At 35.7% G+C, this 26277-nt stretch overlaps 1 protein-coding gene across 1 annotated transcript in view; it reads left to right on the forward strand.

Annotated features, from left to right (window-relative positions):
- The window catches only part of LOC125155041 (complement factor H-related protein 5-like), a 43980-nt gene that overhangs the window by 11763 nt on the left and 5940 nt on the right, over positions 1 to 26277 (forward strand). Inside the window, exon 6 of the mRNA XM_047839849.1 lies at positions 95 to 277. Within this exon, the coding sequence (XP_047695805.1) occupies positions 95 to 277 (183 nt within the window). The remainder of the gene's footprint in view (positions 1 to 94; positions 278 to 26277) is intronic.

The following is a 26277-nucleotide window of genomic DNA, read 5'->3' on the forward strand; positions in this document are numbered from 1 at the left end:
TATGATACATCATTTTGAGTTCTCTGCTAAATTAACCTCTTGATACATTTAAGTTATGATTTTTAATCAAGAAATCTAATTTTAATAATTTTAGAGCTACAAATGCAGTCATGCCCACCTCCACCTCAGATTCCCAATGCTCGAGATATGACAACTACAGTGAAGTACCGTGATGGAGAAAAAATATCTGTTCTGTGTCAAGAAAATTCTATAATTCGCAATGTAGCAGAAATTGTGTGTAAAGATGGAAGATGGCGGTCAACACCACGCTGTGTTGGTCAGTAGCGCATAACTTGCTTTATGATGTTCTTTGAATGGGGTTAACATTCCCCTGTGCTTTGTATAAATGAACAAGAATATGTTCATTCTCTTTTTTTTTTTTAACGTTTATTTATTTTTGAGACAGAGAGAGACAGAGCATGAACGGGGGAGGGTCAGAGGGAGAGGGAGACACAGAATCCGAAACAGGCTCCAGGCTCTGAGCGGTCAGCCCAGAGCCCGACGCGGGGCTCGAACTCATGGACTGCGAGATCGTGACCTGAGCTGAAGTCGGACGCTTCACCGACTGAGCCACCCAGGTGCCCTGAGTATGTTCGTTCTCTATGTTAAACCTTTCTCTATGCCTTTCTCTATGTTAAACTTTATCTTGATACAGTAAATTACTATCTAAGTATACAAATCAGTCCCCGTTCTTTCACTCTGTGAAATGACCACAGACAAAACCTTACAAAAACCTTCTGTAAATCTGGGATAAGATTTCTGTTTTTGCCTGTTTCACTCCTTATGATGAACAAGACAAGAATGAAGGGGCATGTTGAACAGGAGGATAGTAGCATAGATATTAGGGAGACATATATCCTTGCAAGTTTCAAAGAGTTTCAGTTTTAAATAATTTAATTTGTTCAAATTATCCATATTTTAAAATCCCCAGGCAGTGTTTGTTTGTATTTTTCAATGTAAAACATTATATTTGTGCTTGACTCTTTGATCTCTATTCTTCACATAGAAAAAAATTCCATGTTCTCAACCACCTCATGTAGAAAATGGACTCATTAAAGAAACATTTAAACCCAGGGTTTATGCACATGGCACTAAATTAAGTTATATTTGTGAAGATGGTTACAGGATATCTGCCGAAGATGAGATAACTTGTCACATGGGAAAATGGAGTTCTCCACCTCAGTGTGTAGGTGAGGGCAGTACGCAAACTAAAATCTGTTTTCAATACGATTCATTAAACATAATAAATTGGCATCAAAGTCATGAGACAAAATCCTATAGATTTCTAAATATATAAAATCATTTATACCTAAATATTTAAAATCATTTATATATTTATGTATTTTAGCAAACAATTTTTGCATGATGAACTCAATCCTATTTTTGTTAATTTGATTGGTTCATAATAGAATCACTTTTAATTCTGGCATTAAAAAAATTAAAACTAGATATGTAGTGAGACTAAACCTACTTATTCATATAAGTTTACCTATTCACATTCTTATCTATTTATGTAAGTTTTCATGCTTTTCCAGGAGGTTTTTAAAAAAACATTTCTTGTTTTCCTATAATGCCCCTTCTGATATACAATTTATGGTACTTTTCTTAATGGTTAATTCTCAATGCTTTTCCTTTTATTATTCATTATTGGTTTGAGAATCATTGAAGAACTCTTTCATAAATAAATAGACGTTTTAAATTTCATGTTCTTGCTCAGGTTGGCAGCTGGATACACATCAGAATGGTGGTTTTAGGAAGCATTTGTGCACTTTCTCTGTGATATGATGGTAGCTCCTCCTATGTAATCATTTCTTTTTATTTACCTCTTTTTTCTATTTGCTGTTCTTCTTTTCCTCTCAATTTTAGTTAGTTAGCATACAGTGCAATATTGGTTTCAGGAGTAAAAGTCACTGATTCATCACTTAGATACAACACCCAGTGCTCATCCCAACAAGTGCCCTCCTTAGTACCCATCCCCCATCTAGCCCATCTCCCCCACCCCCCTCTGGCAACACAGTTTGTTCTCTATCATTAAGAATCTCTTGTGGTTTGTTTCCCTCTCTCTCTTCCCCCCTTCCCATATGTTCATCTGTTTTGCTTCTTAAATTCCACATATGAGTGAAATCCTATCTTTCTCTGATTGACTTATTTTTTTTCTGATTGACTTATTTTGCTTAGCATAATACATTCTAGCTCCATCCACATCATTGCAAATAATAATTCTTTTTGGTGGCTGAGTGATATTCCAGAGTGTGTGTGTGTGTGTGTGTGTGTGTGTGTGTGTGTGTGTGTGTACATACTATATCTTCTTTGTCTATTCATCAGTCAATGGACATTTGGGCTCTCTCCATAGTTTGGCTATTGTTGATAATGCTGCTATATAAACACTGGGGTGCATGTACCCCTTTGAATTTGAATTTTTGCATCCTTTGAGTAAATACCTAAGAGTGCAATTGCTGGATCGAAGGTAGTTCTTTTTTTAGTTTCTTGAGGAACCTCCATGCTGTTCTTCAGAGTGGCTGCGCCAGTTTGCATTCCCACCAACAGTGCAAGAGTGTTCCCCTTTCTCTGCATCCTCGCCAAAACCTGTTGTTTCTTGTGTTGTTGGTTTTAGCCATTCTGACAGATGTGAGGTGGTATTTCACTGCTTTTGATTTTTTTTTTCCTTTTCTTACCAGTTTTTAGCAGTTTGATTATGATGTATCTTGGCATGAATTTCTTTGTTTATCTTGTCCAGCTTTTTTAATGTGTAGGTTTATGCCTTATGTCCAATTTGGGAACTTTTCAGTCATTATTTTTGGAAGTTGTTTTCTTTCATCTCCAACCTCTTTTCTCTTTCTGGGTATCCAATCTTTTGCTATCTTCCCACAGGTCCCTAAAGCTCTGTTCACTTTATGTTGTTGTTTTCAGTATATTTTCAAAGTGAGTAATCTGTGTTCTTTATTTAAGTTTGTGCATCCTACAGTCAGTCATCTGATATCTATAATTGAGCCCATCAAATAAGTTTTTAAGAAATTTTATCATTACATTATTCAGTTGTATGTTCACATTGGATTTTTTAAAACCATTGTCAAATAATTCCAATATCCTTATCAACTCAGTGTGGTCTTGTGTTGATTTCCTTTTCCCTTTTGAGATTTTTCTGCTCCTTGGTATGATGAATGATTTTCAAATATATACAGGACATTTTGGGTATTATGTTTTAAGACTTTGGATTTTATTGAAATCTTTTGTTTATCAGGTCCCCATTGCCACCAGGCAGGGTGCAAGTCCACGCTCTTCACTTGGTCTTTGGATCAAGGTGGGGAGAGGGGTGGTCTTAGGTTTCTTCTATGAAGTTTCTCTGAAGTAATTTAAGTCTTGTAAAAAATGCTTGCCTTGCTAGGTCGCTCCTTTCCTGAACCATTGTCTAAAGGGACGAAGGAAATTCTTGGAACCTTTTTTATGCCTGAACTTGATATCATTTCTGGGTTACACTCTTCTTCAGTGCCCAGCCTAGGATACATAGAAGGCAAAATGAAAAACCAAACAACTCACTGCAGTGTGATTCCTTGGATTCTGAAGTCCTTGAAAGATTGATTTCTTGTCTGCATCTTTCACAGTCTCTTATGTTGGATTTTGAAATATATTCAGGATTTTTACTTAGCAGAAGGAATAAGCAGAAATGTTTCTACTTCATCTTGTCCAGAACAGGAAGCTAGCAATGCCCTTTCGCATTATACAAACGTGTAATTCCTTGAATTTTATCAAAGGTGGTGTTTCCTTTGTAATAAAAATGAAAATCAATGAAAAAAATGACTAGAGATCCAGTGGACACTGTAGTATGTTGTGTATAACAAGAAAACTTTTTTGTTTATATTAGCTAGCCATCTATCCAGCAAATATTCACCAAGAAAAACTGTGATATCAATATCACAATACTGCAAAACGGATATGTTTGTTAATGCTTTCTGTGCGCTTTCATGTGGGATAAAAAGAAGGGCTTAAAAGTGTGATTCTCAGTTTAAGTGATTAAAATTTCTTCAAGGAATCATTTATGTCAGCAGAAATCATAAGTCTTGATATTAAGTCTGGTGCTATATTTTTATTGCTTTATTGTAACCTGTTTTTCTTTAGTCTTTCAAGAAATGAAATAATTTTTTTTAAAACTCTAAAGGAAACTGTGGACCCCCTCCACCTATTGACGATGTAGACATTACCTCATTCACATTACCAGCATACACTCCAGGATCATCAGTTGAGTACCAATGCCAGTCCTTCTTTGAACTTCAAGGAAGCACGAACATAATATGTACTTATGGACAGTGGTCAGAACCACCATAATGCTTAGGTAAGTATTTTAATATTCTTGTAGAATATCTATTTATAATAGAATTTTCATGGGTTAACTAGCAATCATTCTGTTGAACGCTTGACTACTAAATATTAATATGTGAGTAAATAAAGTCTGGAAAATTCCTGTTCAAGTAACAACAACAAAAAAATTTTTTTTTGAGAGAGAGAGAGAGGGAGCAAGTGAGCGAGAGCAGAGAGAGAGAGAGAAGCGGACTCACCTGAAATGGGGCTCAAGCTCACCCAGTATAGGACTTGAACTCACAAACTGTGGGATCGTGACCTGAGCCGAAGTTAGATGCTTAACCGACTGAGCCACCCAGGCACCCAGCAACAAAATATTCTTTAATGAAAGCTCTTCGTGTGATAATTGACACTGTGAATCTTTGGCTAGAACATTTAATTATCACACATTAAACATGGTACCTCATTTTTACATCATTAATTCATTAATTGCTTAAAATAATTTAAGTCTACATGATGGATTTTCAATCAGTTGGTTTAGAAAAGACTTTCAGAGTGAAGCCGTGAGCCAGCATGGAAGATTGCACCTGAAAGTCTGAAATTCTGTGGAAAATACTTATTTACTACTTAATGTTTCATGTTCATTTTTTGCACTTTCAGGTGTATGAGCAGAAGAAATCTTGAAAAAACATAGCATACAGTTACGCTGGAGTTTTAAGAAACAAATTTATGATAAACCAGGGGATTCTGTTGAATTTGCATGTAAAACTGGCTATTGTAGACACACACCACTTCCTACATTCCGAGCAACCTGTTGAGAAGGGAGACTGATGTATCGTGTTTGTGTATAAAACAGTGGTTAGGGGCGCCTGGGTGGCTCAGTTGGTTGAGCGTCGACTTTGGCTCAGGTCACGATCTCGCGGTCCGTGAGTTCGAGCCCTGCGTCGGGCTCTGGGCTGACCTCTCAGAGCCTGGAGCCTGCTTCCGATTCTGTGTCTCCCTCTCTCTCTGCCCCTCCCCCGTTCATGCTCTGTCTCTCTCTGTCTCAAGAATGAATAAACGTTAAAAAAAATTTTTTTAAAACCAGTGGTTAAAATGCAGTCCTAAAATTAAAATAGGTACATTTATTCAGCATTTTTCATAATTAATCAATTCTCAGTTTATTTTTTCAAGTATGAACTCATTTTTAATCATAAATCAGAATATGTGTTTAAAATATATAGATAGTATAATTATAATCTAAGAGACAAATGAATCACTTCTTAAAAGCACCACATGAAAACTTGGCAAACCAAAATACTATGTGTCCTATTCATAAAATATCTACGGTGAGAAATTAGGTTCAATCACTTCAGTGCCTGCTTCTATCCATCTTTCTAACTTTCTCAAAGCTCTCTCCATAACTTCTGAGGCTTCCTAAGACTCTTGTTTCAGAGAAAGTGGGAGAAAATGCTTTTTTCTCTTTGCAAAATAATATCACTTCAAAAACACATAAAAACCTAATTATGTCATTCCTGTGTTAGCAATAAGATGTAAGTAGCTATCACCTAACTTTTGCTTATTTGTCTATAGATATCTATACACAAAAAATGATGAAATGCATACTCTCTTACAAGATGACAATCTAGCACACATAAAGATTAAAACCAATCATAATTGGGTACATAACTATCATTACAGGACATGAAAAGTGACAAAAAATCCAATATCAAGTATAAACTTACACACATACGTACGCTATGCTTTGAACATTGGATAAATTTTATAAGATAAAGGTCAGCAGAAGTATGATTGAATATTTACAATAACTATAGTTAGAAATACTAATGGTCAGAGTTGCTATTTAACTGCTTAATACTTAACAGTATTCTCCATTTTTTTCTGCCTTTAGCATATATCACCTTTGGATCACAAGAATATATTATTTTAGAATAAAGATATATTAAAAACTAAGATAACACATGTTGAAAACGATGAAGACCTTTTTGGTAATGATCTTAAAATCTAAAAACATTTTCACGATTCTGCTGGTATAGAGGGTTTTGGAAACATTCAAAGACAAGGGTCTGCAATGTGATTTTTATGTTCATGCATTTCAAACAATATAATTAGTTAAAAATCAGTTGACTATAAACATTTTAAGTATCTAAAAATATGAAAACTTTAAGATGAAAATAAGGATATAAATAATTAAGGTAAAAATATTTTAAGGTGGTATCTTGTTACTTCATATTGCATCAAATCAAGTGGCATCCTTAGCATGATCACTTTCAGGGTCTAGGCTCTTTTCTGGGATCCACATATCCAGCTAGTATCAGTTTTATTTCTCTGGAATAATTTCTTTTCATCTTACTTGTAGCGTGGATCATTTGTAACAAATTCCCTGAAATAATCTGAAAATGTATTTATTTCACTTTTGGTTTTGAAGAATCTTTTTGATGGGTATTGTATTCTTACTTGACAGTGTGTGTGTGCATGTACGTGGTATGTTTAACACCTTATTATTTTGTGTGTTTAATACTTTAAAGATGTAATTCTTTAGTTTTCCGGCCCTTAGTTTTTGATGAGAAGTCTGATGACAGTATTAGCTCATCTCTGGATTGGCATTGTCTATGTATGATGTATGTTCTTTCTCCATCTTTTTTCTAGGTGCTTTCAGAGCTTTCTTTTTAATGTTTATTTTTAACAGTTTTGTTGTTTTTTTTAATTATGGTTTTCTGTGTATTTGTCATTCTTGATGTTAGCTGAGCTTCTTGGTTCCATGGCTTCATGTCTTTAATAACATTTAGAAGATTGCTATCCATAATTTTTCAAATTGGTCTTCTGCCCTGAACTTTCTCTCTTCTTGTTTGATCACATGATACTGCCCCACAGATCACTGAGTCTTTAATTTTTGATTCTCATTTTTATTTTTAAGATATTTATTTCAGATAACTTTTATTAACCCACTCTCAAGTCCATTTATTTCTTCTTTTACATTTCTCATTGTTACTATTTTTCTACAGTTTTTATGAAGATTATATCTAGCATTAATGCTAGGATTCATATTTGGTACTTAGACACTGTCTGCCTCTATTCTGAAAGTCAACATCTCTTAAACAATTATATATAACTTTTCCTGTAAATTCTTTAACTTCTATTTCATAGTCATTGAAAAGTTATGTTTATCTTATTTATTCTAGCATACTGTTTGTGTTTAGGTCTGTTTCTTTTGGTAGCTCTTTTCCTCTGACTATGGTTCATATTTTCTGCTTCTCTGCATGTCCAGTAAGTTTTTACTGTACAGTGAACATCACCAGAAAACATTGTAGAGATTTATGGATTCTGGTGTTTACCTCTGAATAATATAGATTTTTCTTCTAGCAGAAGTTCTATTGTAAATTTTTTCGTCTTCTGTATATTATAATGGTTTGATATCTTACAAAACCTCTGACTGAAGAGAGACTACTAAATCTTAGAGATATCAAAGAGCCCAGACAGGAGACTGTCTTTGATCTACAAACTAACCGATCCAGAGCCATACCTCTTCTGGCCCCCAAACCTTCCCCTCATCCCTATCTTCTGACTCTGCCTCTAGGACTTGTGAGTATAATAAACTTTATTTTTTCCTAAATCTATCCTCTGCCTCTTCTTATGGCCATCATATCTGGCTGACTGTCTCATAAAGGAATACAAGACAGAAGTTATGTTCCTGGTGGAATAGTGTAATCCTGTGAGGTGTTAGTTTTAAGGGTTTTTTTTAGAGTTGATCTATTTCAGTGTTGCCTTAATACAAGAATATAGCCCTTAGTCAACTCCTGGGACATAGTATTTACTCCTAAGACATATCTGTCTGGTTCAAGTAAAATGTGACAACTTTAATAAGCTATGCTGGCCCTGAACTCCAAACCCGTTCTTTTCTACGCTGATTACTACCTGAAGTGTTCAAAGTTTTCAGCCTTGCAGTCAGTAGTTTCTTCCCACTGGGCTGCTTGGGGTTTTGCCCCATGCAGGCTCATATTGATTAGGGAATAATTTAAGGGGACATATGGAGATTATTGGGGGGTTTCCCTGATGAAGCTCCATACATTTCTCTTCTCACCTGGCAGAGGGTCTTCCAGGCCCATACTCAGATCCCTAAATTGTCCCACGGGTGAGACTCCTGCTTTCTGCCTGAGTTCTATCATCCACGCACCATGTGGATGTAGGTGTGTTGTAAATTCATAAAATACATAAAGATGGATCTCAGAGTTTAATTCCATTTTTTCAAAGATTGGACACTTTTCATTTTCTGCTTGCATTAACTCACTCAAGCAGTTCATTTTTGTAATTTGTGCCGAGTTTATATCTGTTATTTGTAGGAGGTTCACTTTATTATTTTTTAAGTTTATTTGTTTATTTTTGAGAGAGAGAGACACAGAGAGTGAGCAGGGGAGGGGCAGAAAGAGAGAGGGAGACAGAATTCCAAGCAGGCTCCAGCGTCAGCATGGAGCCCGATGTGGGGCTCAAACTCACCAACGGCAAGATCATGACCTGAGCCGAAACCAAGAGTCAGACGCTTAACTGACTGAGCCACCCAGACACCCCCAGGTTCACTTTAATATAAGCTATTTTGGTATTCTGGAAGTATTAGTTGTATATATTACTAAATTATTTAATATTTAAAACCATGTAGTTATAGTAAGGAAATAAATAAATTTCAATGCATTAACTCTATGACAGTGATGACTGATTTATTTTCTCCTCCTTTATAGTAATACTATATTTTCCATATTAATTATCTGCTTGAAAACAATGCTCTTATATTAAGTAATTGTATCTTAGAAGATGGCAAATATAATTAGCTATATATATGTAAATATGCATGTATATCTAAAAAATCAGAACAAATGCAATTAATAAATCAGTGAAAGGACAGCTGTGAGGGCATTTGAGTTATGTTCCTAAAACAAAAGGGATATCACTGCATGCCTCTGAATATATTGTACCCTAAAATAAAAGGTGCCTCAAAGCATGTTGGTTAAAAGATATTTAAATGCCAAGAAGATGCTGAAACTCTTGTACTCAGTAGTGTAATCTAAGGTGAGTTTAAAAGTCAAGCAGTGTTTCCTAAGCATAAGAAAATCTAGATAATGGAATAGGGTCCAGATGCACACTGGTTTTCATAGACCCCTAATTAATTACATAATGAGGGTAAGTAAAGGACAAGAGAAAAATACAATGACAGAGACTCAGTTATTTGCATATGATTCATCTGGTTGAGAAAGAGCCTTACCAATTTTCAATAGGTGTTTATTTAAAGTTTAGTGTTTTCTCACTTTTGGGTCCAACCTGTTACTGTCCCTAAATAAAGTCGTACAAGTACATATCAGGGAATGAATTCAAGAAATTATTGTGAAACCACTAATAGGAATTGAGAGACTTTGCAAACTTCGTTGAACTTTGATATTTACTAAGTAACCTCAATTGACGAGCTTCATGGTAGTGCACTTAAATTCAGGGTCACGCTTGGTAACTGCTAACAGAACAGATTTAAAACCACAAAGAGCACAACTGGAATATTTGTATTGATACACCATTGGGAATAACTAACATGCTGTTACTAATCAGTATCATTCTCACCTTGTGGGTTTCCTGTGCTCATGGACAAGGTAAGTTGAAAAGACATCTGAACACTCGATTTCCTTCTTAAATGTGACTTCATATCATATCTAGTTTTATGTGTCTGTATTTTTTAATGAATTTACTAGTTAAAATAGTCTGTATTGTGACACCCTAATGGGATATAACTTTATAGGAAAATTACCTCGTGTTTATCTAAGGGGAAAATAAAATAAATTCTGTTTTCTTTTTCCTAAGTTTGTCAGAAAAAGGACTCTCAATGTGGAGATATGTGAGTATGCTCACACAACTTTAGGCAATATGTCACAAGAAAAGTGAGGTGCTGACTTCAAAATAAATATATGGAGGTTTCTTTTTTTATTTTATTTATTTAATTAATTAATTAATTTATTTATTTTAGTTTATTTATTTTGAGAAAGAGAGGCCACAAGCAGGAGAGGGGCAGAGAGAGAGGGAGATAGACGATCCCAAGCAAACTCCACACTGTCAGTGCAGAGCCCTATGCAGGGCTTGAACTCACAAACCGTGAGATCATGATCTGAGCTAAAATCAAGAGTCAGACACTTAACTGACTGAGCCACATAGACGGCCCAAGGTTTCTTGTTTTAATGCAAGAAAACCTTTGGGAGCAATGGATATCTTCATAATCTTGTATATGATGATAGTTTTATGAATTCATATGTCAAAACTGCTTAAATTTAGGGGAAGTAAAATATTTGTCATATTTTTCAACTATTGAGGTTCACTTAAAATATGAATTAATCAGTAACAATCAACACTTAATAGTAATTTCTCTCAATACAAAATGACACTTTTTGGTTGGGATAAAGTCATTCTAAAATATTTTGGATTTGAACAAGTAGGAAAGCCTGTGCTATTATTCACAATATGTGGATATTTAATTTTTAAAAACTACTTAAAACCTAAAAATATCTGTCTTTACAGAACAGAATAAGTATTTGTCCTAAGCTAGTAGTTTAGTAAAATAAAGTAATTGATGTTTTATTTGGAGAAAACCGCTATCCCAATTCACTCATGCGAAAGAACTTATTAAATCAGACATTTCAAATATATGCAGTTTACCATATTTCAATCATACCTTAATAAAGCTGTGGTAAGCAATTATAATCAATTTAATATTTCAACAAAATTAGCATTAAGACAATAAATTTTAATTTACATTTCTGAGTCCACTGGTAAGTATTGAGTAAATAAATAAAAATTTTCAGAGCGTTAACTGTAGCACTGATTTGTTTTCACCTTTGGAGCAATATATTTTCTAGATTATATCTCTGAATGCAATCCTTATGTATTAAAAATTATATCTTATGACATAACAAATGTAATTGGTAGCTTTTTAAGCTTGTCTTTAGAGAGCAATTTCTTTTTGTGTATTAGTTCTGATAGCTTTCTCTTGCATGTATAAAATCTTTAAGATTTTTATTTGTATAACTATATTTTTCTCCTTCCTTAACATCTTTATAAATTTTTCATTATGATATCTTTTTAAAGTCTCTGATTTCTTTTAAAAGCAAAGCGTCTTATTTCCAGATTATTGTAAATGAAATCTCTAATGTGCTTTAGGGTACTTCATTACAGCATTTGTGAGTAGGACATAAATCACTATGCTTTACTCCTGAATTTACTAGAATTTATTTTTGTAATTTGCCCCACACTGAGTTTTAGTTGCTATTTAAGACTATATTCAGGCAACTTCCTTTCCTAGCAACAGAAATAAGAACAATACAACAAAGGGTCCTGTCCAGTTTAAAACTATCCTCACTCAGTAACTCTTTTCTGAAAGTACCTTTAAGAATGCCCTGTAAATTTGGGTTGTACCAATGTTTCTCAAAGGAGACATGAACCTGTTTAGTGGAAGCAGACTGTTTCATAGATAGAATACATCTTTGTGTGTTTAGTGGCACGGATAGCGTTGTGTTTCTGCAAGATTCCGATGCTGAAATCCTAACTCCCAGGACTTAAGAGTGACAGTATACAGAGACAGGGTCTTTAAAGGGGAAGTTAAGTTAAATCAAGGTCATTAGGGTGGGCCCTCACCCAATAAAACTGGTGTTCATATAACAGGAGCAAATTAGGAAATTAGGACACAAAGAGAAGAAGATGTGAAGACACAGGGAAAGGAGACCATGTACAAACCAGGGAGAGATGCCACAGAAGAAACCATTCCTGCTGATACCAGATCTCGGACTTCTAGCTTCTAGAATTACAAGAAAATAAATTTCTGTTATTTAGGACACCCAGTTTATAACTATAGTTTTATATGCATATATGTTTATATATCCTATGTATAATGTGTTGCCTAGAGTAGGAGAAGAGGGGTGGAAATGGCTAAGGTTTCTGAGGGGAGGTATGCATGAGACACAGGAAGAAGAGACACCGGAAATGAGTGGAGAACTGCAAAGAGTTTGAGCATCCCACCAGAAGCAAAGTTCTTAGACCTGGGAAGCTTAGTGGATAGACCTACTTTTATTCTTTTTCTCAGTGTTTGCTTTTTCTGTGTGATCTTAATCTTGGAAATACTTCTGAAGAACTCAAACAACGCAAACACCTCAAATACCTTTGTATTCTTAGTTATAGACTGCCCCAGCTCTTGAATCACAAATACAAGTGGAACAATTAACTTAAATAGAATCATAAAGTCATCAATGTGATTATTAAAATAGAATTACTCATTCATGTATGGTACTATTTTTTTTTCTTAAGGAAGAACTTGTGGTTTTCCAGAAATAAAACATGGAAACATATATGATGAAGACAGATATAAACACAACTTCCCAGTTGCTCTGGGAAAGTATTTCTACTACTCGTGTGATCACAGCTTTGCATCTCCTTCACAATCACTCTGGACTAAAATAACCTGCACAGAGGAAGGATGGTCACCAACACCAAAGTGTATCAGTGAGTAAATACCCTGGTTATTATCTGGATGAATTATTTAGTGTGTTCAGTGAGTGGAGAAGTGGATGCCAGGGGGTAGATCACAGAATCACAGAACAATTAGACAATCACAGAATCAGGGGCTGGAGGAACCAATCAGCAAAAACAAGGTAGTCTTTTCTCCTTTTATAAGAAACTGTTTGTGGAAATCAAATCAGAAAAGAAACAAGATACAAACTTTTGTCTAAACCTTTTCATTTTATCTTATCTTATCTTATCTTATTTTATTTTATTTTATTTTTTTAAAATATGGAATTTATTATCAAATTGGTTTCCATACAACACCCGGTGCTCATCCCAACAGGTGCCCTCCTCAATACCCATCACCCACCCTCCCCTTCCTCCCACCCCCCATCAACCCTCAGTTTGTTCTGTTTTTAAGACTCTTATGTTTTGGCTCCCTCCCTCTCTAACCTCTTTTTTTTTCCTTCCTCTCCCCCATGGTCTTCTGTTAAGTTTCTCAGGGCTGGTTCAACATTCGCAAATCAATCAATGTGATACATCACATTAATAAAAGAAAAGATAAGAACCATATGATCTTGTCAATCGATGCAGAAAAAGCATTTGATAAAATTCAGCATCCTTTCTTAATAAAAACCCTCGAGAAAGTCGGGATAGAAGGAACATACTTAAACATCATAAAAGCCATTTATAAATCTTTTCATTTTAAATAGTGGTGGTCAATACTGTTAACTGCTAGTATTTAAACACACTCATTGGTAATTGTATGACTGTAGGTTTTCTCAAGAGAGTTTATTTTTATGTGTAATATCAGATTCAAAATTGCTGTTTCTTTGAATATCCAAGAAGAATTTTACTATTATCCTTAATTTTGTCCTTTTTGTTAATCACATCTTTTTAAAAAAATTATTTAACATTTACTTATTTTTGAGAGAGAGACAGAGACAGAATGTAAGCGGGAGAGGCACAGAGACAGAGGGAGACACAGAATCTGAGGCAGGCTCCAGGCTCTGAGCTGTCCACGCAGAGCCCCACACAGGGCTTATTAACAAACCACAAGATCATGACCTGAACTGAAGTTGGACTGAGCCACCCAGGCACCCCTCACATCTTTGTTTTTTAAAATTACATCTGCCTTCCTCTCTCAATGAGCACAGAGAAAAGCAGAGTCATGAAGAAGACAGAGTCATCAAAGAGAAAAGCAAAAAAGGCACAGGAGATAAAAGTCATCTCCTCCTTCAGGAAGCAATTTAGACAATCAAATGAGAAACCAAAACTAACTTTTCTGATATCTAAAGGAATTTTACAAGTGTAGAGTGTTTTATACATACACATGATGATTGATGACGTTACATATTAATATTTTTAACTTGCATGAACTCATTTTTAAGAAACGAATTTTTGTGTGTGTGTTCTCTTTTGAAGCTTGCAAAGTATAATATTCCTTCATTGCAAGATTTATATTAGTTATCTTTTGGGTCTTTAGGACAGTGCTTTTTCCCTTGGGTGGAAAATGGTCATTCTGCCTCTTCAGGACAAACACACCAGGAAGGTGACACTGCAGAAATTGTCTGTGATACAGATTATCGCCTTTTAAATAATCAGAGCAACATCACATGTACAGAGAGTGGCTGGTCCATCCCTCCTAAATGCAGTTCGACAGGTAAGTCTTTTGGGATCCTGTATTCTTTTTTATTTTAGAAAGAAGTAACATCATGAAACATATGCAGTGTTGCTGTTGTTGCTATTTTTGCCTTTTTAGTTTTAGGGTTTCCGTTGTGTCTGAGTAGATATGAAAGTCTCTGGATAATCCTAGAAAATCATTTTGTCTTTACATGAATTCAATGTAGGCAATATTAGGAAACACTGGTCAAGAGCATAATGAAAATTTTCGAAAGATACTTTAATGTTTTAGTGACACAAATTTAATGTTTATAATGAAATTATGCAAAATCAGTTGACACAACATGAGAATAAATTCTATTTTGCAAGGTGTAATAGTTAAAATTCCACATGTGCAAAATCTTATTGCTAGGAAATCTTACTGCTAAATGCTAGTTGGCATTTATCTTTTTTGGCAAATGCTAAATTTACATCATTTAAAGAGAAGCACCAATGTATTGATAATTTCCACATTGTTAGAACTTTGTACTTCTGAAATTTAGGTTTCCAGGGTATAACTTACAACATAGAAATCTCCTTCATAAAAAAAAATGTCAAAAATAGGAATATATTGGAGCTGAAGTTGAGTTGGAGTTTCTCATACTTTTAATGGAAACAAAACAGTTGCTGAATGTGAATAAGGGTCTCAGAAATAATAAGATTCCTAAAGCATTGTCAAAGACTCTAAGGGAACAGTGTCTATTCTAGCCCTACTTATTTTCCCATTCATCATTAATTCATCTAATCAATATTTATTGTGAACATTTATATGCCAAGCACTACCAAAACTGTTGGAGATCAATACTCTACAAGAGTCAGTATCTCTTTATTCATAGACTATTATGTCAAGTGGAAAACCAGGAGTAATAATAATAATAATTTTAAAAATAAAAAAATAGAAAGTTAAAGATTAAAAGTCATGTACATTATAAAATATAATATTAATAGTGACCTGAGGAAGGGCACATTTTACATATGATAGTTTTCGAATCTTTTCCAACCTTCAGGATGGCATCTGGAGAGGTGAAATAGCATTAAGGCATCAAAAGATTTGGACTCACTGAAGCAAAGCAAAGAGGCCAATGTGGCTGGCCCATGATGAGGCAAAGTGTTGGATTAATTAATTTAAAAGTTATAGGCTATAATATATATTGCAGATTTTAGCCTGTGTGCAATTAGAGGCCTCTGGGAGATTTTAAGCAGGCAAGTGACACAAAATGAGTGTCAAACAAGATCATTATGATTGCTATTTTGAAAATGAATCTGGAGTGATTAAGAAGAGAAAGGAGGAGGGCCAGTTAGGAGAATCTAGATGTGGCATGTTCTGGGGTACAATAAAATGGAGAAAAGAAGTATTTTTCTGGGGCTTTAGTTTATGTTATTTGCAATGTAGAAAAAGAGAGAATTGGACTGTCTGATACAGGCTGAATATTATAATATGTTAATTATACTTTTAAATAAATGGAAAACAAAAAAAATGAGAAGAATCTTAAACTCCAGGGGAGAAAAAAATATATATCTTTTTATGGAAATAAACAATATGTATACAAGGTGGGTCTGACAACTTGTTCACACACAGAAAAACTCTGAAAATAAAACCACAATGAAATCTCATTCTTGGTGGAATGATAATTATCAAAAACACAAGAGATAACAAATGTTGGCGAGGATGTGGAGAAAAGGGAAACTTATGTACTGTTGGGAATGTAAATTAGTATAGCTGCTATGGAAAAGAGTATGGAGTTTCCTCAGAAAATTAAATGTAGAAATACCATATGATCCAGTAATTCTACTACTGGGTATATATCCAAAGGAAATGAAGTTATGATCTTGAAGAGATGTCTGCACCCCCATGTTCATACCAACAGTATTTATAATTTTCAAGAGGTAGGAGTTATGTAAATTTCCACTCATGGATGAATGAATAAAGAAAATGTGACATATAATGGAGCATTATTCATCCCCAAAAGAAGGAAATCCTGCCATTTGCAACAATATGCATGGACCTTGAGGGCATTGTGCTATGTGAACTAAGTTAAATAGAGAAACACAAATACTCTATGATCTCGTGCATAGGTAGAATCTAAAAAAGCCAAACTCATAGAGACAGAAAGAATGGTGGCTGCCAGGGACGGGGGGTTGAGGGAAATGGGGAGATGTTGGTCAAGGTGTACAAACTTCCAGTTAGGAGATGAATCTGTTCTGGAGATCTAATGGATAGCATGGTGACTCTAGGCTCAGCACAGAGCCTGATGTGGGGCTTGATCCCACAACTGTGAGATCATGACCGGAGGCAAAAATCAAGACTTGGACACTCAGCCAACTGAGCCAGCCAGGTGCCCCAAGAAAAAGAATTTAAAAGCATAAATATAATAAAAATGGCTTTTACGTTTATTTTGATTACCTATAGTTGCCCAATAGTGACCTTTACCATTGTGCTCTATGTCTTCATTTAGCTTCAGGTTACTGTCCCATGTCCTTATACTTCAGCCCTCAGCATTTCTTGGAGGTCATGTCTACTTGTAACAAATTCTCTTAGCTTTTGTTTATTGGAGAATGTCTTCATTTCTCCTTCAGTCTCGAAGGATACGATTAAAATTTCACCAATGAATTCTTTCTTTCCTCAGAATCACACAAGTGTTGATATTACATATTGTGCTGCTTCTTAGATATATAGGATATTTTGTATATAATCCCTAGTAATATCACATAATATAGCAATACATTAAAAGAAGCAAATCAAAGTATGGTTTATGATAATACTTTTCAAAGTTGGCACAGTTTGAGTACTCTGACAAGGTCAGTTATCAGTGATGGGGTTTTGCGTGATACTAGGGTTTGGAGCTGATGGCCAAGAAAGAATTCTTGAAGACATCTTTGGTGCAAAAAGGTGATTTTATGAAAGCACCAGGACAGGACCCTTGGGCAGAAAGAGCTGCACTGGGGTTGTGATGGGTAATTGATTATATACCGTCAGGTTGGGAGGGGGTTAGGGATAGAGTAAGTCTCTAAGTTATTTTGGAAGCAAGGTGGTGTTGTCAGGAAAATGCTTTTTATTACCTTTTAGTAAAACCTCAGTCATGAGACCCTTCAGATGTATATCAGGAGGCCATAAGCTTGGAGTATGGTTGCCAGAATATACCTTGGGGGAGTTGAGATAAAGGACGTTTCCAAAGGAATTTTTATATTTTAAATTTAAAAAAAAATTTTTTTTTCAACGTTTATTTATTTTTGGGACAGAGAGAGACAGAGCATGAACGGGGGAGGGGCAGAGAGAGAGGGAGACACAGAATCGGAAACAGGCTCCAGGCTCTGAGCCATCAGCCCAGAGCCTGACACGGGGCTCGAACTCATGGACCGCGAGATCGTGACCTGGATGAAGTCGGACGCTTAACCGACTGCGCCACCCAGGCGCCCCAGGAATTTTTATATTTTAAAGTAGACTTATAGGTTCCTGGGGGGTCAGGATAATGTTAAGCCAATATTCCCTTTTGCCCCTAGCAAAGTGTCATCGTCAAGGCAGCTGGGCTCCCAGAGCGAGGTCACTCTGCCTGTTTCAAGGACTTGTGAATAGGCTGTAGGCAGTAAAGGAATTTAATTTTTCATTTGCCTTAGTTTCCCACGTCACACGGCAAGCACTTAACCCCCTTTCCTTTGTTCTCGGGTAGCCAGGAGTGTCCGAGGAATATCACTCATATTCTACTTGGCTGGGGGTGGGGTGGGGGTGGGGTGGGGGTGGCAGTGGTGGTGGTAGCTTGTACTTTGCCCTCAGCTTGCGTTATGCTCCCTCATCAGTCAGGAGTGGATGGTATATAGAAAGGAAACAAAGGGAGACGAGAAAACTAGCTTTATTTTAACTGTGCAAAAGCAAATTGTAAAGCTGATATTTTCAGTTATCATATATGCCTTTTACCTTACGTCCACTGAGGATAAGTCTTATTGTAATCCTAACTGAAATTTGCTATTCAACTCGTATGATAATCTTTTCTATTATGATGTGTACGTTTTTTCCACACCACCAAGCAATTATCTGACACCAGGAAGGTGTCTTACTATTCAACTCAATTCTGACACTACCTACCTGGAGATAGCATAAAATCCCACAGATTAAGGGCTCAGTCCTACAAGACTGCCCCCATTCCCTTCACAAGCCAATTGCTAGTTCAGTGTGTCTGCTGTGCTTCTAACCAAATAGCTATAAATCAGAGGTTCCTATGACCTTCTCTGATTCAATTAATTTACTAGAGCAGCTCACAGAATTAAAAAAAAAAAAACAGAACAAAACCGATTTTATTTACTAGGTTACTAGTTTATTACAAAAAGCTATTACAGGAATAGCCAGATGAGAGATGCACAGGGCGAGATATGCGGTAAGGGGTGTGGAGCTCCCACGCCCTCTCTGAGTTCACCACCCTCCTGGCACCTCCATGTGCTCTCCATCCCAGAAGCTCTCAAAACCCTGTCCATTTGGATTATTATGGAGGCTTCATTACATAGGCAGGGTTGATTAAATCATTGGCTATTGGCAATTGATTCAACCTGCAGCCCCTCTCCTCTCCCTGGGGGTCAGGATGGTAGGACTGCTAGTTCCAACTCTCTAAAGACAGGGCTGACTCCTTGGGCAACCAGCCCCCATCCTTGGTATTTACAAAAGACACCTCATTTACATAACTAAAGATACCTTTATCACACTCATCACTTAGGAAATTCCAATCATTTAAGAATTGGCTTAACATTAGGAGCTCTATGCCAGATGTGGGTCAAAGACTAAATATATATTTGTTATAAATCATATCACAACTATTAACATGTGGCAAATAAATTGGAATTGTGCATATTGGTAGCGTAATATCTCACAGCTCTTTTTTGTTTGCTTAAAGAAATTTTCTTCTATTTGTGTTTATAAGAATTTCGTTTATTATATTTTCTTTTTTGACCAAATATTTGTTGTATTGTATTCGATTATCACCTTATCTGCATCCATTAAGATGTTCAATCACTAACATTCTTTCTCTGGGCTTGCAAGTTTGTACTCTGCTGGTTTAGAAGGTAGGTCATAAGATACAATGCCTTCACCGGGGACAAATCAATATTTCCTTTTACTGGAAGTTGATGGTAAATCTGTTATCTTGGGCGTCTCATGTCATTGAACTAACAGGCATAGAAGTGGATTATGTACACAGGCTGGGGATACTGAATTGAATTGTGGCAGGGTTATTGTTTACTACTATGTGATGAGAGCAGGGAAATTATATTTGAATGCATAAAATTCTGAGGCTCTCCCTTTACACTTACTCCTTTATCATGGCAAAGCCAAACTGACCCACTTCAAAACAACCAATCTTGGATCTTTTGCTGCAACGATGTGCTGGAACTTCTCTGTCTGACTCCTGGACTTCTACAAAGGCTCTCTTATCTAGGCGTAATTGTTGAAATTGGCATTCTCTAGGGGGTCCTAGACTGACTGAGAGGAGCTGGCTGCTTCAGGCTGCTTCAGGGTCCAGAGCCAGGGCCAAAGTCTGTGTACCTATTACTTTACACATGGGTGGGTGAGACTCCTCCCAAGTCCCTTGGCAGGTGGTGCTGGTTACAGGGTCAAAGTCAAATGGGTCTGTAGCCCAGTTCTCAGGGTTATGGAGCTGTTTCTGCAATTCCAGCTGGGGTGATGGTTGGTAAGTTGGCTGCCTGGGTGAAGGCTATCTTTTCAAACAGCTCTCCTTGTTCTCAGACTGCACCAGGGTTTCACAGTCTCCTACCTGGATCCCATATCTCCCATAAAAGACACTTTGCCTGTAGATAGATGCCATATTGTAATTACTGGGAGGAGGGATTTATGAGGAATCTCTTTTCGTCCATCTTGCCGATGTCACTCATTCCTTGTGCTATTTTTGTTTTTATGTCTTAGTTTCTTTCTGTTCTGTCTGGAGCTTCTTGTTATTTGGCTTGATTTTTCTCATAATTCCATATATGTTCACTTTTTATTTAGACAGATTGCTTTGGCTTTTTTCTTCTTGTCATTACATCACTTGAACATTTTGTTGACAACTATATGTTTAGTTTGCACATGCTCATTTTAAAAATCATCTTTCGGGGCGCCTGGGTGGTGCAGTCGGTTAAGCGTCCGACTTCAGCCAGGTCACGATCTCGCGGTCCGTGAGTTCGAGCCCCGCGTCAGGCTCTGGGCTGATGGCTCAGAGCCTGGAGCCTGCTTCCAATTCTGTGTCTCCCTCTCTCTCTGCCCCTCCCCCGTTCATGCTCTGTCTCTCTCTGTCCCAAAAATAAATAAACGTTGAAAAAAAAATTAAAAAAAAATCATCTTTCTTCAGGTATGAATTATATACAATATGATTGACACATATGTGTGTGCAGGCTAATGATTTGACAAATGTTTACATGTATATAGCCGCAATCCCAATCAAGCTAGAGACAATTTTGGAATGTTTCCACAAAACACTTTAGGTTTTGGCAATTATGGTTGACCTATTTTTTTAAAAAAATTTTTTAATGTTTATTTATGTATTTATTTTGTTTTTGAGAGAGAGAGAGAGAGAGAGAGGCAGAGGGGCAGAGAGAGGGAGACACAGAATCTGAAGCAGGCTGCAGGCTCTGAGCTGTCAGCATAGAGCCCGATGCCAGGCTTGAACCCACAAACTGTGAGATTATGACCTGAGCCAAAACCAAGAGTTGCACACCTAACCGACTAAGCCATCCAGGCACTCCTGTTGACCATTGGTATATATTCTTTTGTGAAATGTTGAATTTCCCCCCAATTTTAATTGGATAGTTTGTCCTATAATTCACTTGTAATAGTTCTTTAAATAGTTGGGATATAATTCCTTTATCAGGTATGTAATTTGCAAATATCTTCTCACATTCTGTGGCTTATCTTTTGTGTTTCTAACAGTTTATTTTCAGGAACAGATTTTTAGCCTGTGATGAAATCCAGACGGGCCATTTTTTTTGAAGTCTTTATTTAAATTCTAGTTAGTTAACATATAGTGTAATATTGGTTTCAGGAGTAGAATTTAGTGATTCATCAATTACATATAACACCCAGTGCTCATCACAAATGCCCTCCTTCATACCCATCACTCATTTAGCCTAATTTCTACCTGTCTCCCCTCCAGCAACCCTCAGTTTGTTCTCTATTGTTAAGAGTCTCTTATGGTTTGCCTCCTTCTCTCTTTTTTTCCTTGCCCTATGTTCATCTGTATTGTTTTTCAAATTCCACATATGAATGAAATCATATGATATTTGTTTTTCTCTGATTGACTTATTTCGCATAGCATAATACTGTCTAGCTCTATCCACATCCTTGCAAATGGCAAGATTTCATTATTTTTGATGGCTGAGTAATATTGCATTGTATATATATATGTATGTATATATATATATATATATATATATATATATATACACAATACCTCCTCTTTATTCATCATTTGATGGATGTTTGGGCTCTTTTCATAATTCAGCTATTGTTGATAATGCTGCTATAAATATTGGGGTACATGTGCCTCTTTGAATCAGTATTTTGTATCCTTTGGGTAAATAACTCATAGTGCAATTGCTAGGTTGTAGGGTAGTTCTATTTTTAGTGTTTTGAGGAACCTCCATAGTGTTTGTATTCCCACCAACAGTGTAAGAGGGTTCCTCTTTCTTCACATCTGCTGCCAACATCTGTTGTTTCCTGTGTTGTTAATTTTAGGCATTTTGACAGATATGAAGTGATATCTCATTGAGGTTTTGATTTGTGTTTCCCTGATGATGAGCGGTGTTGAGCATCTTTTCATGTGTCTGTGGGCCATCTGGATGTCTTCTTTGGAAAAATGTCTATTCGTGTCTTCTGCCTATTTCTTAACTATATTATTTGTTTTTCTGGGTGTTGAGTTTGATAAGTTCTTTATAGATTTTGGATACTAACCCTTATCTGATATGTCATTTGCAAATATCTTCTCCCATTTCGTCGGTTGCCCTTTAGTTTTGTTGATTATTTCCTTCGCTATATAGAAACGTTATTTTGAAGTCCCAATAGTTCATTTTTGCTTTAGTTTCCAGACATGGAAAGCTAAAGAGGTTGCTGCCTGTGTTCTCCTCTAAAGTTTTGATGATTTCCTGTCTCCCATTTAGGTCTTTCATCCATTTTGAATTTATTTTTGTGTACAGTGTAAGAAAGTGGTCCAGTTTCATTCTTCTGCATGTTGCTGTCCAGTTTTCCCAACAACGTGTGTTGAAAAGACTCTTTTTTCCATTAGATATTACTTCTCGCTTTGTTGAAGATTATTTGACCATAGAATTGTGGGTCCATTTCTGGGTTTTCTATTCTATTCCATTGATCTATGTGTTGTTTTTGTGCTAGTATCACACTGTCTTGATACAGCTTGATGACTATAGCTTGAAATCCAGAAAGGTGATGTCTCCAGCTTTTCTTTTTTTTCAAGATTGTTTTGGCTATTCAGGGTCTTTTGTGGTTCCATACAAATTTTAGGGTTGTTTGCTGTAGTTCTGTGAAAAATTCTCTGGTATTTTGATAGGGATTGCATTAAGTGTGTAGTTGCTTTGGGTAGTTTGGACATTTTAACAATGTTTGTTCTTCCAATCTATGAGCATGGAATGCTTTTCCATTTATTTATGTCCTTTTCAATTTCTTTCATAAATGTTCTATAGTTTTCAGAGTATAGAACTTTTATTACCTCTTTGGTTAGGTTTATTCCTAGGTACCTTATGGTGTTTGGTGCAATTGTAAATGTGATCAATTCCTTGATTTCTCTTTCTGCTGCTTTATTATTGGCGTATAGAAATACGACAGATTTCTGTATGTTGATTTTGTATCCTGAGATGTTGCTGAGTTTGTGTATCAGTTCTAGAAATTTTTTGTTGAAGTCTTGCAGGTTTTATATATAGAATATCATGTCACCTGCAAATAGTAAAAGTTTGACTTGTTCCTTGCTAATTTGGTTGCCTTTTATTTCTTTTCATTGTCTGATCGATGAAGCTGAGACTCCCAGTACTATGTTAAATGACAATGGTGAGAGTAGACAGCCCTGTCTTGTTCTTGACCTTAGAGGAAAAGCTCTAAATTTTTCCCTATTGATGATGATATTAGCTTTTATATACAGCCTTTATGATGTTGAGGTACATTCCCTCTATCACTGTTTTGTTGAGGGTTTTTATCAAGAATAAATGCTGTATTTTCCTCCATCTTGCTGTATTTTGTCAAATGCTTTTTCTGCATCTATTGAGAGGATCATATGGTTATTATCCTTTCTTTTATTAATGTGGTATATCACACTGATTGATTTGTGAATATTGAACCAGCCCTGAAGTCCAGGAATAAATCCCACATGATCATGGTGAATAATTATTTTAATGTTCTGTTGCATTCTATTTGCTGGTATCTTGTTGAGAATATTTGCATCCATGCTCATCAGGGATATTGGCCTGTAATTCTCCTTTTTAGTGGGGTCTTTGTCTGGTTTTGGAATCAAGATAATGCTGGCCTTGTAGAATGAGTTTGGAAGTTGTCTTTCTATTTCTATTTTTTGGAACAATTTGAGAAGAATAGGTATTAACTCTTTGAATGTCTGGTAGAATTCTCCTGTGAAGTCATCTGGACTTTATGTTTGTTGGGAGATTTTTGATTACTGATTCAATTTCTTTGCTGATTATGGGTCTTTTCAAATTTTGTATTTCTTCCTGTTTCAGTTTTGGTAATTTATATGTTTCTAACAATTTATCCATTTCTTCCAAATTGCTCAATTTGTTGAAACATAAGTTTTCATACTATTCTCTTATAACTATTAATATTTATGTGGTGTTGGTTGTCATCTCTCCTCCTTCATTCATGATTTTATTTATTTGGGTCCTTTCTCTTTTCTTCTTTATAAGCCTGGCTATGGGTTTATCAGTTTTACTAATTATTTCAAAGAACGAGCTCCTAGTTTTATTGATCCGTTCTATTGTTTTTTTGTTTGTTTGTTTCTATGATCATTTATTTCTGCTCTAATCTTTACTATTTCCCTTTTTCTGCTCCTTTACTCTTTATTTGCTGTTCTTTTTCTAGCTCCTTTAGGTGTAAGGTTAGGTTGTGTATTTGAGACTTTTCTTACTTCTTGCTTCCTTCTGATGACCACTTTTGGTGTATCGCAAAGGTTCTGGACTATCATGCTTTCATTTGCATTTGCTTCATGTATTTTTTCATTTCTTCTTTAATTTCCTGGTTAACCCATTCATGTTTAGTAGGATGTTCTTTAACCTCCATGTATTTGTGGTCTTTCCAATTTTTTTCTTGTGGTTGATTTCAAGTTTCATAGTGTTATGTTATGAAGATATGTATAGAATGATCTCAATCTTTTTCTACTTGTTGAGGGCTGATTTGTGACCCAATATGTAACCTATTCTGGAGAATGTTCTATGTACACTTGAGCAGAATGTGTATTCTGCTGCTTTAGGATGAAATGTTTTGAATAAATCTGTTAAGTCCATCTGGACCAGTGTGTCATTCAAAGTCATTGTTTCCTCATTGATTTTCTGCTTAAATGATCTGTCCATTTCTATTAGTAGGGTGTTGAAGTCCCCTACTATTATTGTATTATTATCAATGAGTTTCTTTATGTTTGTGATGAATTGATTTATATACTTGGATGCTTTCAAGTTGAGGGTATAAACAATTACAATTGTTAGATCATCTTTTTGGATAGACCCTTTGTTATGATATATATAGTGCCCTTCTTCATCTCTTGTTACAGTCTTTGGTTCAAAATCTAGTTTGTCTGATATAAGTAAGGCTTCTCTGGCTTTCTTCTCTGGCTTTCTTCCATTAGCATGATAGATTGTTCTATCTGCAGGTGTGTTTAGGTCTAAAATGAGTCTCTTGTAGGCAGCATATTGATGGGTCTTGTTTTTTATCCATTCTGGTACCCTATTTCTTTTGGTTGGAGCATTTAGTGCATTTACCTTCAGAATGATTATCGATAGATATGAATGTGTCATTCATATGAGATATGAGTGTCATTGTGTTACCTATGAAGTTGATGTTTCCAGAGATTTTGTCTGTTCCTTTCTATCTTTGTTGCTTGTGGTCTTTCTTTCCCACTGAAAGAGTCTCCTTTAATATTTCTTGCAGGGCTGGTTTAGTGGTCATGAATTTCTTTAGTTTTTGTTTGTCTGCGAAACTCTTTATCTCTCTTTCTATTCTGAATAACAGCCTTGCTGGACAAAGTGTTCTTGGCTGTGCATTTTTCCCATTCAGCATGTTGAATATATCATGACATTCCTTTGTGGCCTGCCAAATTTCTTTGGAGAGATCTGCTGTTAACTTTATTTGTCTTCCCTTGTAGGTTAGGAATTTCTTTTCCCTTGCTGATTTCAGGTTTCTTTCCTTATCTCTGTATTTTGCAAATTTTACTACAATATGTCTTGATGTTATCCTGCTTTTGTTGATTTTGATGGGAGTTGTGTGCCTCCTGGATTTGGATCTCTTTTTCCTTCCTCAGAATAGGGAAATTTTCAGCTATAATTTGATCAAATTAACTTTCTGTCCCTTTTATCCTCTCTTCTTTCAGGACTCTTATGATATGAATATTATTATGCTTTATGGAATTGCTGAGTTCCCTAAGTCTACATTCATGATCTAATATTTTTCTTCCCCTCTTTTCAGTTTCATTATTTTCTACAGTTTTATCTTCTATATCACTTATTTGTTTCTGTTTCTTCCATCCTTGTGTTCATTACATTCCGTCAGTTTAGCATCTTGGTTATAGCATTTTTAATTTCTTCCTGACTAGTTTAATCAAGTAT

The sequence above is a fragment of the Prionailurus viverrinus genome, chromosome F1, assembly GCF_022837055.1.
Source record: "Prionailurus viverrinus isolate Anna chromosome F1, UM_Priviv_1.0, whole genome shotgun sequence".
NCBI classification, from domain to species: Eukaryota; Metazoa; Chordata; class Mammalia; order Carnivora; family Felidae; genus Prionailurus; species Prionailurus viverrinus.